The sequence below is a fragment of the Ylistrum balloti genome, unplaced genomic scaffold (genome assembly GCF_031769215.1).
Source record: "Ylistrum balloti isolate Yb309-2 unplaced genomic scaffold, AGI_CSIRO_Ybal_v1 Utg370220, whole genome shotgun sequence".
Taxonomy (NCBI): domain Eukaryota; kingdom Metazoa; phylum Mollusca; class Bivalvia; order Pectinida; family Pectinidae; genus Ylistrum; species Ylistrum balloti.
Window position 1 is genome coordinate 125,780 of NW_026782185.1, and position 18,729 is coordinate 144,508.

Genomic DNA, 18,729 nt, shown 5'->3' on the forward strand with positions numbered 1-18,729 from the left:
AACTATTGCATGACCATCACCTACAGCATTGCTTTAGTACGAAGTTCCACGATGGTTGCATTCGTCAGGTAATGTAGATGTTTAAAATTATCCGGTCAATATCTGCATGATTGCAATTAATGTTAATTGGCGTATAACTAGCTCTTTTTGTGTAAGTACGGTAATTGTTTTCTAACTTTGATAGATTGCTGTCTGTTTGTTTGTTTGCTTTTTTTTTTTTTTTTTTTTACAATTTCTATTTTCCTTTTCGGATATGTATATAATTCCATATATTACTACATTTACGTATCAAAATATCTCAGTGTCGAAGATTACAGATTACAGTGAAGTAAATCAATGCAAATACTTGTACTTTATATCATGCCGTTGACAGTATAGGACACTTCGGCAGGTAAGGGGACATAACTCGTGTGTATTTGGCTTAAAATACCATGCCTAATGTAACATATCTGTGCTGATTCAGGAAGCGGACTATTTTACTGTAAATAACATGTTATTATGTCTGAGCATTAGATGCTGGTGTAGAAATGAAATACGATACCGAAATGCTTTTAATGTTTAATAAATGTTTCGGGTATCAATGGAACCATGTCAGTCCCCCCTCCCCTAAGCATCGAGAATACACAAATAAGTGTTTTACTCTGAAGTTACTGTAACTACCATGGTGGTCTGGACAAATACATCCTGTTGTTGTCAGTATCCTTATAAATATATTCTGAGCTCCCACAGTTACTTCCCTTCGTTTCATACTGTCAGTCTGGATGGTAAGCGATAAACTTGACAGCTGATTGGTGGATGCCGATAATGAATTAATCCGCCTTGGCCTGTTCGAGCTGTCAAAATCAGAATTTAGTGAAGGAGACAACTTAATTAGCGACACACGGAAACCACTAACCATTACAGAGTACCCATGAACTTCCAATGTTCTTCATATTGACGATGTGTAATTTGTGATGTCAACATGACTATGTCCGAAAGGTTTTAATATGGACTCTTTACAACGTGTACTTAACAGTTTAGTGACGTAATAGGCACTGAATGTAACGTAGAAAGAAAACCTGTCCACCGTAATGCAAATTCATAAACTCAAGGAACGCCACGAAACAATTTGTCTTCATTTTTTTCAACAGCTGATCGAATATTTTGACAATCTGAAGTTATATTCTGCAATCACAACTGTATGTTATTAATTTTTGTAATTCAACACAAGTATGTCTGATATTGTTGTTATTCATCCTGAAACAAAAAAGAGAACAACATGAGGATTTTGTTTCCTTTTTATTTACTCAATTAGATCTGAATCGTTTAAAAATAACACAATTAAAATAAATCCATGTGTTATATATAGTCAACAATTGATTCGTAACATAATCTGTAATTCTCTTTTCTGTCATATATTGTTTTTGAATCCATTGTCTATGATACTGTCGATATATTTACATACGTTATCTGGTACTTCCTGTAAAACAAGGTCAGTTAAATATAATATCAACGCATGACCAACCGGATAACAATGAGAGACATATATGTTTTATATTTCAATATATTAACAGAATATATTTTTAAACGTTTCATATGATAAAAGTAACATTCTAACGGAAGTATTGATAAAATATCTATGATTAGGTTATCTAAGATATTTTTTAAGTTCAGAAAGGGCGATTTAAAATGATCGTTTTCGTCTGAGTAAGAATATACCATCTTCATAAGGAAGATATCTCTAAAACGGAAGACAGGAAAGGAGAAAAATCAAACATTACTACACCAAAATCGTATACTTGTCAGCATATTTACTGACAAAACGTCACACATACCCTTAAAATTGTCTTAATGTTAAAAATAGTCCCGGAGAGATATAAAAAAATCATACGTCAATAGGTCATTATAAGATAACCTATTGATCACTTAAAGGTCACGGAAAACATTTCAAATGGATACGGTGGCTTTCATTGTAAATGATGTATTATAATTCTCTTGACAGTAAAAAAAATGCAGAACGAAAAAATACATGTAAGATAAATAATGAAATACTTACATATATAAATCCTACAAGTGACAAGACAAATTTGGATAAAAATTCCACAGATCTGAATTTTACGATCATTTTAAAACATTCTTTGTAATCAGAAGGAAAAATATATCTTACGAATTTGCAAAAATATACAACATTTGCTAATACGTTACTGGTATTATTTGTTCATAAAATAGGTGTGTGTGACAACAATAATAATTTGAGATAGAAAACAAAATCGTTTAGTAACGTGTCCGGAACAGAAAAATTCACAATGTTTATCTATTTTGATGCGGTTTTTTTCCCTTCATCACAATGACGATTTCTATCATGAGTCAGGAGTACGTACTTATCACTCATATAGAATGATAAAAACAATACACTTTTGATCTCAATGACTTCTACTTACATACAGTTATGTCGTCTATTTATAATTCTTGAGAAGTCTCGTTATGAACTGTACTACATGTGTAGTACGCCCTGGGAAGATATTGATAAGAAGCATCGAATAAAACTACAAATATGTTTTATAATGATCAAATAAAGAACTTTTTGTTTACACGATTTTACATATAAAGTATTCGCTTTAATTGTGATTTTTTCTATTGGCTAATTCACAAATATTTCTTTCCTGACTGGTTTTTGTGTCCTTTACATTTGTTTCACAATAGCATATACAATGTTAGTTATCGACCAAGCATCGCTTAAAATTATGCCCAAAAAACTATTTTTCCTTTAAAAATCGATGTTTTTATAGATCTAAAGGCACTGATAAATAAACAGTGTCAATTATGAACATTAATAAATCCAGTGTAATGTTTAACCTTACTAAATATATCGATCGAATAATGATATCATAATGACATTCTACCATGTTAACACTGAGGTATTCGAACTCTGAGCGGATATTATATAAAAATCGATATTGACCGTGGTATTCGGCGATGAATATTGTCGTTTTGATATATATATAATATGTTATGTTATGTAATTGACGTTCGGAGGGCATTCTCAGCTTTGTGACGTCATCACCAGAGGTTATATCGTAGAAGTGAACGTTCTTTCGTTTTAACTTATGATAATTCAAGGTGATATTGTCTAAGATTTTCTATGAATCACGAATACTTTTATGATATATACACTGTATTTCATATCAGAATTATCTAAACGTAAGCAAAATATGATTTCTAAATTTAACAACCGAAAAAGCTTTTATTTCAAACCCGAAATTTTTATTAAACAGCAAAACGTCGTGCAAGTGCTATGAGTAATTCTACAGACTGGCTTGCTAAGTTTACTAAATGCAGAAACTGTAAACTAGGGCATGTACAAAAGTAAAAAGATTTTTGTTTACAAAATTGAATACTGCAATATTATTGTACATAAAAATCTTTAAAATGTGTCATAGAAAAACAACTTTTTTAATTTAATACAAAACCGAGACGTTCGTTTTAAGGACTAGTATGGTATATATTCTGTTGAAGATCAAGTTTCTTAGAATTAAAAACGTAAAGTACAATTCTCAATAACACAGACTTATAACTAAACAAATGGTGAATGATTCAAATGTGATTTTTAAAACATGAAAAACGCAACGAATATATTTCTAAAAATACATTTTTGACAGTTTCGTGTCCGTTGATCTAACCAAGTTCTAGTTCACCAATATCTGTAGTGTTCAGATTTTAGTATCAAAGTATATTCCACCTTGTCAAAATACTTAGTCCGGCCAATGAGAACATTGATGATGACCATGCGATATACTAAAAACGATGATGCCTGACTTTTGAATCTTCACCACGAGGATAACCTCATCATGCCCATGAGAGTGTATTATTATTTGTGCTTCAGATAATCAATTTCCACAAAACACTTTAACTGATCAAAAACGCTTGGTTAACGATTTGAGTATAAATCTGGACATTAGTCTTGTCATTACAAAATATAGCTAGTTTTGTTTATTGTTGCTTTGCGTCCTATTAACAGCCAGAGACATTTAAGGAAGTGCCAAGTTTGGGTGGAGGAGGAAATACGAAGTTCCCGAGAGAAAAAAACACCAACCTAAGGCCAGTGCCTGGAGAATGCCCCACGTAGGTCTCGAACCCGCAACCCAGAAGTAGAGCACTTAACCAATCTACCACCGCGGCTCACAAAACATCGCATCTGACTAACTCGCCAGATCCCGTAAATCGTGATAGGTGTCTGAATTCCAGATTATCACCATGATTCTTATTTTTACCTTAATCTGATTAAAATTACATATATTTATATCTAAATCCAAACGTATAATATATCTGTAGCGAGTGAAATATCTTTGATTCGATCACTACATCTACTTCTAGAATAACTATTCAAACTGTCTTCCGTTTTCTTGATTAATAAAAAATACTTACAACACTATCATTACATGGCATACTGTATACTCTCAAAGGGTACTATTATTTTGCACGATTGCTAAAATGCATTTCCAAATTGTCTTGAAATATATGTCTACAAACATTTCTTATCATTTCGTATAGAAAATAAAAATCACGCCACGCTGAATTCACATATATGGATTTGTAACATTCCGTCTTCAATAAGATATCTTTCACTGAATTTGCGAACACAAATCACTAAGAACACATAGTATGTAATAAAATTATAAAATATAATTTCAAATGGTCTATTTATATATGTGACGTTTATCAAGTGACATAAGAAATGGTATTAAGTATCTATTGTTGAAAGAAATAGAATAGGAAATGTTTAAATATTTGACCACGTAAAATCTAATCAGCGCAATATTCAGGTAAGACAAAAAGAGTGACTCGTGACACTGCTCACCACAAGGTCAACTCCTGGTACGACTGCACCAATCTATTCCGATATTCTTCCAGGAAATGTGGCGGTCTGACGTTCAGTATACAATTTTAATGTAATTTTCTGTACAGACACAGACTTGTGGTAAAGTCTTTTTCTTCCAGTGCTGATGGGGAGGTGGATCAGTGCAATAGGCAACGCATGAAAAGAATATTTAAGCGAGTCGGGATTTAATTTTAGCACCAAGGTGACATGAACGTTTGAAATCAATATAAACATCTCAACATGACCAAAGCACCATTATGACCAGGATTGTTCATGATTATTTAAGACGAAGGAATGAAGTTGTATTGCACACATGAATGAAATATATGAGGAATGTTTTGTATTTAAAGATGAAAGTATATCTCGGTTTTTATACACCATATTCGTTGCTATGATAAACTTATGAACATGGGATTGTAAGAATACCAATATTTGATTATTGAAACAAGTTATAAATAGGTTGTTGTAATCTTTTCAAATCTGAACAAAAGATATGTGGATGATTATAAGAATAATGCTGATATTCAGGCTGCTACCAAAGTGTACAGAATATTCCATATCGCTCCTCGATCTGTGATAAAATTCTCCTGAAAGATATATAAAACTGGGTATTATGCTTGCATCACATTTCGTTTTACTGGACAGCTCCAGAAATCCGTCTTCCTGCCAGTGAGGAAATAACAGTGTGCTTTAACCGGACGTTGGCCATAGTTCGATCACCTGCATCTCCTTAATGGTGATCGTCCAACGGCTATTACGTACACACTAGAGCTATCCTAACCTCTGGGGTCAGATAAGTTAATATCCGGCTATAAACTGACCACACAATGGGTTTGTTGACCAGTGGATCAGAGGGATAATATTAACAACTGGACAAAGACACATCGGTAGCTCACAATATAACACATTTCAGGCGCCGTTTTTTCGGCGGTCGTCTCTGTTTCTTTGGGTCCAGTACAGCGATCATTGCCTCATCGAAGACATCTTTCAGTCCTTGTCTTGTGAGGGCCGAACACTCGGCATAACAGTCCGCATCCACACGTTTGGCAAATCGTTGCCCCTCCTCAATTGTTACAGGTTTTTGTCTCCGTTTTTGTAATTTCTGTTTGATGTCTTCGTCATCTCTCAGATCTACCTGGGTACCCACTATAAGGTAAGCAGCCGGCGGAAGTGTCTGTAGTATTTCAGGAAGCCATTTTAGTTCTATATTCCGAAGTGATTCCGGCATCACTACAGAAAATGCCAGAAGGAATACATGTGTTCCGGGGTATGCTAATTTTCGGAGCCCTTCATACTCTTCCTGCAAAGAAAAAGTCATAAATAGCCAAACATAATGACAGTCCTGTTGTAACAGATTTCGCCAACTTGTATCTTATATATGGCGAGAAATGTTATACGCGTAGGTTTTTTTTTAATATTTAGTGAGTCTATGACCTTCAGTTCTATACCGACCATAAGATCTACCCGAGACCTGTTGATTTGAATCAGAACTTCAGTAAACCTGGTCTCAAATACTGTACAAAAAACTACAGTTTGTGTCAAATCCTAACAGCTCTAATAAGAAAAGTAAATGCCAACATGTGAACAGACACAATTTTTTTCAAAAAATTTTAGAGCAAAAATTGAAGAAAAGAATAATTTCCACGGAAACTCCTGTAAATGTTCAAGGAGAATAAGACAAGATGTTCCTGAACAGTAAGCGGTTTTAACTTCATCGCCGACATCTGCCAGGTAAAGTTTGGTCAATCCAAGTAAGTAATGTCACCTTCTCAAATGAGAATAAGGTATACCAACGACACCAACAGGTAAATTAACCAGCATCATACACGTCCAGATCATAGGTTTCCTGGCTAAACTAACTTGTACCAAGTTGTCTTTCTCGTAGACAAATAACAAACAAACGGACATACAAAGTAATAAACACGTTCAATTTCAAATATGACATACATAATACACAGACCAAGTTTATGAATCATCCGTGAAATAGATAGCCAAATCTATTGCAATACTATAAACAAAAAGCCCTTGTTGAAATCCGGCACGAAAACAACTGCATGAACGTTTAATGCGTGTTTTAAAACATCCAAAAATGTGTCTTACATATTTAAAGAACAATATGTCTACTGACACAAGAAACACAAAGAACAATAAAATTTGAGAACATCTTTTAATCAAGCCTGCTTATCATCCATTTTTATTACAGTTAACCGGTAATAAGTATATTTGTATTTAGATATGACCACACTATCTAAAATACCGCCTTGTCTACGAAACGCTGATAATCTACTTTGGAAGTCCCAATATTTGTGGTCCCGTGACGTATGATACGCGGTGTGAAACACTTTACAGAAATAAACGCGATCGCTAAGAAGCTTTGGAATATTGACTGTTTCAAACGTGCGTTTGACTGTGCTTTCAACCAATATGGCGATGGAATGAAACAGACGATATTAACTGTATATTAAAGTATATTTCGTTAAGTAAACATTGTACAACGTTCACGTGTAGTCAGACCATCCAATTTAGTAAAGATGTATTCAGATCAGCTGTTTAGTCGCTGCGATCATTAACATACAAACTAATATTTTTATGTAAACTTAGTTAATCATCATTTTCAAATTGTTGAAACTTATTTTTTTTAATAAAATTCCTGTTTTAATAGGGAAACTGTCTAGTCCCTTACAACATCCAGTGATGACGTCACTCACCTGTCCTGCAGTATCGAAAAGTCCCAGTTGGTATTGTTGGTCTTTGATGGCCACCGTCACTGAAACAGGAAATTTGAATAGATATTAATTTTCTCATAATTTTCTCATAATTTTCTCATTTGCTGAGTGTAGTCATAATTTTCCTTTTTATCGTCACTCAAGTTGGAAGACGTATAATATATGACAAGCCAATTTATATTTATTTTGATAAATATTAAGTTGTAGAAAAGCAGGTAAATATATCCTATTTTCATTCAATAAGGTGTCTATATATGATCAATGAAGTAATAGCAACAGTACGGACAAGCGAATGGGCAATTTTTTAAGGAAACCTGTCCCTTTATCAAGGCACAAATATTACATAAATTACAACATATACATAAAACATAAAACAAATACAAAGTTAGGGACGATACGGGCACAAACAAAGACACAAAGACAGAAAAAACAGACGAACAATAATTTGGATATACTGGATCACAACATAGGTTACAATACGTATTACTCAGTGTGAAAGATAGGATCTAGTAATGTCGACGGTCCACACCAATAATAGCATCCAGCATCAATATTGGACCTTACCGTCCATGTATATATATAACCAATATACAAGAGGTCTGTACGCCTTAGCGGTCGTCCCACTACAAAAGCACATATACATGGCATCTAAAGTGGTTGTGTGAACAAAAACAATCGTTATTTCAGCAGTTCAGTTAACGAAAATAACAGTTTTTTCAGTTCAGTTCTCCCTATAGAATAGCTTTGAAATGTGTTTTTTCAAGAAAATGGCCATATCAGGATGATTTCAAGCAAAGTCGTCCTGAATCTCCCCGATACTTGGGAAGAGGTTTTAATAGGTGGTGTTCGAGAGAACCATGCTTGCGAAATTATCTTACAAATGGCCAACTTGGCTTCTATGTTGAACTCCTCAGGATTAGAGCGATAAAATTAAGAACACTTATCGGCTTCATTTCCTTAACATTCCACAAACTTTCAATACAATGGCAGCAGTAGAAGTTGAAATGAAGAGTTAAAATATATTTTTCAAGAAGGCGGACATGTCGGCCAGATTGGATTCAGTACAAATGAGAACACTTGGTCAGCACCACCTAATGATCATTATTGGCAGGGTATAACCGCATCCTACCAGTGAAAATCAAGTTCGAATTTGCATTTGATAAATGTTAAGTTGTCTTGTAGCATTAACTCATAGAAGAAGAAAATATTTTTCAGGCAACAGAGGGATCTGTGAGATGTCTGCTTAACACAGACGTGCCTTGTAGTGTATGTATGACACAAGCAGATAAATTCTAATCCCGATAATCACGTGACCTTTCCAGTTTGTTGGCCCTTGACCTATCGGTAGTGCTGTATCACCTCGGATGATCATCCAGTCAAGATTCCGTTAAATATAAGTCATACTTTCAATATATTCATGCGAAGTTTACCGACTTAACTGAAAGTAGGTAGGGCAAATGTTGTGCAACAAAATTTCCGGAGATAGAAACTAACCGCGAAAACGACTCCGGATATGGCTAACTCAAAGGTCAGTTCTTGAGATGTAGTAAGTGTGACTTTTCAAAACTATTTTTAGTGTAAAGATGAATTCTGGGGCAAAGATAAACAAATATATTAAGTGTATGTATTCTGTTGAAGCACTTGTCACAACCCTTTATATTCGAAGGTACTGAATGCAACTCAACATATTTCCAATACATGTTTTTTAGGTGTGTAGGTCATAATCTGTCGTCATTGTACATTTCTGTTTTCCCCATATGTTTTGTAGAGTAGTTGAGACCCAGACTGTCTTACTGCCAAAATTGTTATCAGTGTATGTTTTCCCGGTTTTATCAGTCAACTTTCCGGATTCGTGAGATGTGCGATGTGAAATATCGATATGAAATTCCCCAATGATGTAATATTTCTTAAAACTTACATCTATCAAACCGCAAGTTACCTTCAACATTTTGAAGCACGTCTTAGAATATAAATAAAAAAAACTGATCTCGAGTACACGTTGTCTAACACTTCTCGCTGCCAACATACACAGACTCATCAGGTATGATAACATTAACTTTAGCAGGATAGTCTACTTTGACTCCGCCACCAGCTGTTGGCACGCGCATTGCTAAGTGGGGAGGAGGAAGGCGCTTCAGGTGGCCGATTATGTGGCACGTGTACGAGACGCGTAACACGTGACTACAAGGTTGAGAGAAAATCATCATTGTATGTAACAGATGGCAGGAGTAAATGTTAGTGTTGTCAAATACGTTCATCCATATATGAACAGATACACGGTGGACTTCCACGTAGACGGCTGAGGTTCGATTCCTCTGTACAACTGTTAAACAGCTGATATCCTCGCTACCGACTTGGTCACACGTGTCGCAATCGATTAAAACCAGTTTTCTTATAAGATAAAAAATATCACCGACTGCAGCGCTAGATTCCGTAGTTGTAGCCGTAAAGCAGCTACACATCTTTATCTTGTATTTTATGAGATTTAGAAAAAAATTCAGGGACGGACACAAAATCGTCCCTTGTTTAAACGATAGAGTTATCTTCTGACAATATGCCTGAACGTGTTTCGGAAGATCGATAAAATCCGACACGTAAAAAAAACTATTTGTTACTGTAGACTGACTTTGCCATTATCTAATAAAGTGGATGGCTTAGTTGGCAGTGCGATGGCCTAATGACCGGTAGGTCGAAGGTTTGGACAGCCACAGACGTGGGAATATTGTTGTATCTCCGTGTAAGACACTGTAGTTACTGCTCATGCTTAGAAGGAGAAAAGTGTTATAAGAGGTTGGTGGTGTTATTTATTTGTTGTAGATTCCACGTGGTATGACAATGGCGTTATAAATGCGGTCCCAGAACAAGACGAACGCCAATCGTACACACGCTCTCGCTCACACATGAAATCTCCCGGCTGAGATCTACTTGAGTCGGGATGGTCCCACACTTCACTGGTCTTTTTTTATGTCATCCGCTGAATTTTAAGCTTCTTACACAGTGATTACTAGCTCCAGATTACAGAGCGCTTTGTAAATACTGTATACTAATAATTTTTGTTATCTGTTTCGGAAATCAAACTTGTGTTGCGATTACAAAGCTGACAGCTGGTGATTTGGCGGCGAAGAACACAGGGACATGAGAATATTTATCACCGTATTGTGTTTAAACATCTTTTGATGTACGAGGATATGATAACACGTTTAAGGGTTCAAATCAGCCAAAAATTTTCTTTTTAATTTTACGTCTACAAATATCGCCCTTAGTGACGGCTGTTTGCAAAATAAAAATCTAAATTCCCAATCCATCTTACAGCACGCACTTCTAATGCACCAGGAGCTGATCAAACTGCAATCTGTGGAAAATGTTCCAAGCCCCTGTGACGCTAACCACTAAGACTTTATTATCAGTAACACCTGGGTAATTTATAAATAATACGTAATTACATGCAGGGACACAGTTCAAAATCGATTTTCATTTGTAGAGTATATATATGTGGACATAGTGAAGTACTCTACATCGCGTCCATGGTAACGAGATAATCAGCCATTGTTTTCCTTAATTACACCACATCACTCCATGGCCCCGTGAACGCAGCCTGGCTAACAGGTTAACTTCTAAAGAACTCCTGGTATACACAGAAAGCCTGTATATCCCATCGGTTACCAATTTGGCTGCAACAATAAACAGATGCAAGCGCCCACGTGCTGTTGGGTTACTGCAGACACAGGGATATGGTACAATCCTTACCACCGCCCGTATAACATTTATAAATATTTTATGTAATTTTTTTTTAAAAATGAATTTAGTACTGTTACATACACATATGTACGAACCATGGGTTAGGAAACTGTGTCTTGTAAGCAATATTGCACAAACACGTATACACAAGGACCGCGGAATAGGGACTATGTGAAATCCTGGTATTGCAAACTGGCTAGAGGAGGCGAACGCATTACGTAATAAGAACACTGTGTTATATTTGATAACGTCTCAAGTCCCTGTGATTTATGGCTTGTAGTGACCGCAGTTTTGTAACAATAAACATATCCTTTATTCCCCGTATCGGAATTACGTACAGTGCACACCCAGCCGTATATATACACACATGTAACCTCTTCCTCGTTAGTTTTCACATCTGACCTTCGACATACATTGACACGTGAATAGATTTATATCGTAACAAAAAGCACGTATTTTATCATCATTAATAAGAAAAATACTTCAAATATTTGTGAGAACACTTATCAATCCCGTAAATTTCATATTATACAAAAATTTTGAGCTATGCAGGTTGTTATCCAAAACATCGGAATTCGCTGCATTTTTTTTTCTAAATGCCTTCTGCTATCTATACTAGAAAGATTAATGACGTTGGCGCGTTCCAAGTTTTCTCTCAAATCCTTAGATTGTTACACAATGAGTTCACGATATTTGTTTTGTAAGGACGATAACATTTGAGCCGACTTGTACACTATACAGACATTTGATAACAATGTTCATTTTCCTCTCTTTCATCTGACAGCACCAGTGATCGTCTGGCAGGCGATGTGGAAAACTGGTACTGTTGATACAACAGATCAGCTTTGTATTCCAGACTACACGAACACTTTAATTGTGGGTGTAAGGAATACGGTGGAATGGAAAGAAATGTTTATTAACAAGCCAACAATAACTCACATCTCTATCAGACAGAACGCACCGGGGTTTCTTCATAACTTTGACAGAACTGAATAGCAACTTACATGAAACATTCTTTATCACTGTCGTGTCCCTTTCTTGTGACAATTTCACTTGTCCATTTCAAATGTCTATCACACTCATTTCTGTTGTCCATTTCAAATGTCTATCACACTCATTTCTGTTGTCCAATTTAAATGTCTATCACACTCATTTCTGTTGTCCGTTTCAAATGTCTATCACACTCATTTCTGTTGTCCAATTTAAATGTCTATCACACTCATTTCTGTTGTCCAATTTAAATGTCTATCACACTCATTTCTGTTGTCCAATTTAAATGTCTATCACACTCATTTCTGTTGTCCAATTTAAATGTCTATCACACTCATTTCTGTTGTCCATTTCAAATGTCTATCACACTCATTTCTGTTGTCCGTTTCAAATGTCTATCACACTCATTTCTGTTGTCCATTTCAAATGTCTATCACACTCATTTCTGTTGTCCATTTCAAATGTCTATCACACTCATTTCTGTTGTCCGTTTCAAATGTCTATCACACTCATTTCTGTTGTCCAATTTAAATGTCTATCACACTTATTTCTGTTGTCCAATTTAAATGTCTATCACACTCATTTCTGTTGTCCGTTTCAAATGTCTATCACACTCATTTCTGTTGTCCAATTTAAATGTCTATCACACTCATTTCTGTTGTCCATTCCAAATGTCTATCACACTCATTTCTGTTGTCCAATTTAAATGTCTATCACACTCATTTCTGTTGTCCAATTTAAATGTCTATCACACTCATTTCTGTTGTCCAATTTAAATGTCTATCACACTCATTTCTGTTGTCCGTTTCAAATGTCTATCACACTCATTTCTGTTGTCCAATTTAAATGTCTATCACACTCATTTCTGTTGTCCATTTCAAATGTCTATCACACTCATTTCTGTTGTCCATTTCAAATGTCTATCACACTCATTTCTGTTGTCCGTTTCAAATGTCTATCACACTCATTTCTGTTGTCCAATTTAAATGTCTATCACACTTATTTCTGTTGTCCAATTTAAATGTCTATCACACTCATTTCTGTTGTCCGTTTCAAATGTCTATCACACTCATTTCTGTTGTCCAATTTAAATGTCTATCACACTCATTTCTGTTGTCCATTCCAAATGTCTATCACACTCATTTCTGTTGTCCGTTTCAAATGTCTATATGTCTATCACACTCATTTCTGTTGTCCAATTTAAATGTCTATCACACTCATTTCTGTTGTCCGTTTCAAATGTCTATCACACTCATTTCTGTTGTCCAATTTAAATGTCTATTACACTCATTTCTGTTGTCCATTTCACATATCTATAACATTCATTTTCACCCGTTTTATCCTCTATATTTGAATTTCACTTTCATGTTTAGATATAAGCATGTATGTAAATTTCGATAAAATGCCTTACCACAGGGACCTAATAATACCCCCTAACAACAGAAGAGATTAAAACGTACATTCTCATGTCATCTCTGAACACAGGAACATTACTACACGAACATTTCCTGGTGATAAGATCTAGATAAAACCGTCCATCACACCAAAATTGTACTGAAATATACATCTTGTCTTACCCTCTGTCGTCGTTGTCAATATTTTAGGGCCAAATACAAGTAGAAAGAAGACATATAAGGTCGTACAGCATATATATGTACTGCTCAAGCTTAAGTCATATACGAAGGTTCTGTTTGTGTTTTTACTTCAATCTACAACATCATCTTTCTGCAACATCATACTCTAAAATCAAAGTATCGAAGGCCTGTTAATATTTTTCACGTAGAGAGGACGGAAAGAAGAACGGATCTGACACCGATGTTACTGACTGTTCTGTGTATATTTAATATGTTAATCATATATACCATAGACGTATATATATGTGTGTGTGTATGTAAATAACGTCAATCAAAGTCAGGGCTGCCTGTCAATATTACGTATTGAGATCAAACAGAAAAAAAGTGTAAAGGACAAGGAAGATAGTTGTGTTGTAAATTATAGAAAATTGTATTTCGCTTAGGGATAAGTGATGAAACATAAAATATAGGGGTCCTTAATATTTTATATAAATCCTAACTAGATTCCTAAACATTCCGTGAATTTTGACATGTGTGCACTTGTAATTGCTTATCATTCTCGACGGCAATTGACCCAAAGCATTCTCTAAGTCTGTCGATAAAACAATTTACTTGTCAAATATGCAGTTCCGCCCTGAGGGATAATATATATATATATAATCTGCACTTGATGTAGTTTGTAGTTATGTTGTCACATTATAACTGAAGTAGCGTTAGAGGGCTAGATCAGGACATCGCCAGGCCATTCACTTTATCCCTAACATTCCCACGTTTTGTGTTACTGTCCTCGACTTCCGGTCTGACTCACCCCCACTCCTGTCAAGTCTTAATTAGTGACAACTAACTCTAACTATGAGTTCACGACAGCACAAGCACAATGAAACACGACAGTAGATATATATATCTCTATATTTATATATGCAAAACCAAACCGAATCGGAATTCCAAATGAAATCAGACACCGGTAAAGTTTACCCAGTCCTATTTAGGCAAACATAAATAATTATTTGTTTCAAAACATGACCTTGTTGTCTTTTTGATTTTTGGATGTAAGGGACTCAAGTTTTGATAATTATTTGTTTAAAAAAGCATTTCCAATGTAAAATGTGTTGTCTACCTTTCAACGACAGTTTATTGTCATATAATTAGCAGGTGATGTTTACATGTATGAAAAATGCATTGACTCATAACAATGACAACTATGCGATTTTTATTTATGTCAGTGAAAAATACAACCCTAATTTTTAAAGTCATACAGCATTCCTTAACAGGTACGTCAGTTCACGGCTAATTATCATAACATGCCAAAACCCTATCTGACTATCTGAAGAGAAGAAAGATGGCTTTGTTCGTTTCAATTGAGTATTTAGTGATAAGCGTGTTGCTTAATGTCTTCGCCCTGCACTGACAACAAACTTGACCTAGGATGACCTCGGTTTATAGGCGTCTCTTATCATCAATCACAATTCCCTATATTTCATCAAACTGCCTGTATACAGACGTTATACTTCTGTTCTAAACTTCGAGACAGGATAAAAACAGCGTCACATTTCTAATTATATTTCCAGATATTCAGACACTTTCCGGTATGTCCAGGTAAATTATTGAGACCTCAATTCTAAATAAGATCTGTTGTCCTTGAGGCGTTTTCACTGGTCATACAGGTGTGTGTGGATGGTTAGATACAGTTCACCTGACATCCCTGACCAGTCCAGTTGTAAATAATGACCAGAAGTTCCCTCCGGCCAATACATGTATATAATCAATCAAATGATCATTTCATCCGTTAAACTCGAGCCGAGAAGTGAATGCAACACTTCCGGGTGTGTTGCAACGTACATGCTGTCAATCAAGACCTGTAATTAACACATCATAAATGTATTTTATCTGAAACATCAAACATATCTTACACGTGTAAAATACTGATGTGTATTAGCATTTTAGTGTCCCAACTCTGTACCCCAAAGTCACACCTGAGCATCAGTATTACACACCTGTCTGAGCCCCTGTACGGGACGGGTGTGTTGCTTACCTGCGTAATTATCAAATACAGTTGGTACATATTCCGTGGGGAACTTGTTGGTAGCGTAACTCATCAACATACATGTCTTTCCAATGGCACCATCACCACATACAACACATTTGATGAATTTCGGGCCGTCCTCCGACATGCTGTTTGGCACACGATAGCGTTCATGTATGTATACATATAGGATTGCATATGTGTACCACTCTCACTCAACAGCCACTAAGTATGACATCATTTTTCACCGCCCATATCGGACCAATCAACTACGTTTTATTTATAGTAAAGGAAACCAACCTTTTTTGTTGATGCGGGGATACCAGACAGTTCGGTTTAACAAGAAAACAACACGTAATATGGGCACGTCCACAGGAAGTTGATCAATGTACCCAGAACCTCAACAATGTCACTGTATCATTAGGCATAAAAATCTCCCGGATACAAGATCATTATGTTCTGTATACATCTTTCTAAATCTTATTTTTCATTTATTTTTAAGACAGGAGGCGATTAAATGTATTTGATAGATACAATACATTATCAAGCCATCAGATTTAAATAAATAATAGGTCTGTGTTTATATTTAGATATGTTTAAAGTTATATTTGAAAAAAAGTATTTAATATTTCTTACAAATAAATTACGGAAAGTGTACTTAATTTAGCAGAATCAAATGTTACCGCATTATCATCCTTCAGCAAATTAGCACAACTCGCGCATCATTTACATTTGTTTGATACAAACAATACACGGAAGTGACCATTATCGCTGTCATATTTTAGCGCAATACTTTCAGCGAGAAAATCGCTCAAATAAGAATACCGCTAATTTTTTTTATTTTTACATTATAACACAACACTACTTACTGAATATAAAAATAATGCAAATTGTCCGTTAAGAATTTACTCCTCTGAAGGAAAAAAATCTGTTGTCCTGATGATTATTATTTCCAAAGGTTAGGTTATAGAAAGTAATTTAAAAGTGAAAAAATTAAACAAAAACAAATAAAAAAAACAAAACAAACAAAAAATGAAACAATAAAAAAATCAATATTTTGCTGCACTTCTTCTCCCGACAGAAGCGTCAGAATATACGGTGCAACAGGAAATGAAGCACTTTCTCACGTTGTCGTTAACCGAACGACATATTTGTTATTTTCACAACAGCGTGTTTGAATCGATTTTCCCCTTTCATTATGATAGAAAACAAAATGCGAAAATGTTAAAATTTATTTGATTTAAGGACCTTAAAACTGCATAGCAACAAAAATTAAAAGTTTGAAAAAATATTTTAATCCTTTTTTTATCATCTTCTAGCAATGTGCGTGGATAGAGAAACTTTCGCGGATAGTTTTCATGTTTGAAACAGAGGGGGTTCCTGTGCTTTAGTTTTTGCAATTATCGCCCAAATAACAAGTTTTTTAAGATCACGAAACAAGCTGAATTATTCTCTTTTTACCGAATCACTCCGTTAACTGTGACGTCAAATAAGTCGTCCACTTGCGAGATTTCTCAGACACGTTTTATAAAGCACCACTTGTCATGTTTTAAGTACAAGGAAAATTAACAAAGTATACAAGTCCTAAATACGAACTTGAACTATATCCTACTTCTGGTCAAACATTAGAGGAGTAGATATTTTATAGTTTAAACCAGCGCGTATCGTTACATAATGGTTATCAAATGTTATCGTTATCATTGAATGGACTGTGTTTCCTTGTATTATAGAAAGACTTCCTTACATTCAACATACTTCCTTCATTATTATATACGTCCTTGTGTATATCAGAAATACGTTTCAACACACTGTGTCTGATATATTGTACGCTAACAATGTTTTATCTCATCATCCGCCTTGTAAATATAAACCATATATAAATATAAGTCATGTAACGTCCTCAAAGTAAGAACAATGTCAGCAATAACAAATCAATAAAAAAAATTATTATGTTCTAAAAAGACCCTGTTTTGGCAACTGAATGAAAGCTAAAGAAATATTAGCAAGACAAACTAACGAAAACTATATCTCTCAGGACGAGAGCTAAAGTAACATTAGCAAGGCATACTAACGAACATTACATCTCTCAGGACGAGAGCTAAAGTAACATTAGCAAGGCGTTCTAACGAAAATTACATCTCTCAGGACGAGAGCTAAAGTAACATTAGCAAGGCATACTAACGAACATTACATCTCTCAGGATGAGAGCTAAAGAAATATTAGCAAGGCATACTAACGAACATTACATCTCTCAGGATGAGAGCTAAAGAAATATTAGCAAGGCATACTAACGAACATTACATCTCTCAGGATGAGAGCTTAAGTAATATCAGCAAGGCATACTAACGAACATTACATCTCTCAGGATGAGAGCTAAAGTAACATTAGCAAGGCATACTAACGAACATTACATCTCTCAGGCTGAGAGCTAAAGTAATATTAGCAAGACATACTAACGAACGTTACATCTCTCAGGATGAGAGCTAAAGTAATATTAGCAAGGCATACTAACGAACATTACATCTCTCAGGATGAGAGCTAAAGAAATATTAGCAAGGCGTTCTAACGAAAATTACATCTCTCAGGACGAGAGCTAAAGTAACATTAGCAAGGCATACTAACGAACATTGAACCTCGTGTAGCAGCAGAATTTATAACACTTTTCTCAGAAAAATATTTTTGCTGCTAAAGTGTACCATCCAGTCGATATTATTTGAAAGTGAAATCATAGTCTCTGTAACCTGTCTTGATGGACTCTGTGATATCTAAGGATTGAAAAGTAAAAGAGAGACATAGCTCCTCTACTTTCCTGGGTTTACC

At 35.1% G+C, this 18,729-nt stretch overlaps 1 protein-coding gene across 1 annotated transcript; it reads right to left on the reverse strand.

The window, feature by feature from the left end:
• Positions 1-1,261: 1,261 nt before the first annotated feature.
• LOC132551811 (cdc42 homolog) lies at positions 1,262-16,067 on the reverse strand. Its single transcript, XM_060215955.1, has 3 exons — positions 15,919-16,067; positions 7,567-7,625; positions 1,262-6,158 (listed from the first exon to the last, which is right to left on the reverse strand). Exons 1-3 carry the CDS (start codon positions 16,055-16,057, stop codon positions 5,751-5,753), a joined length of 606 nt encoding a protein of 201 aa, XP_060071938.1. The 5' UTR covers positions 16,058-16,067; the 3' UTR covers positions 1,262-5,750.
• Between the last annotated feature and the right edge of the window lie 2,662 nt (positions 16,068-18,729).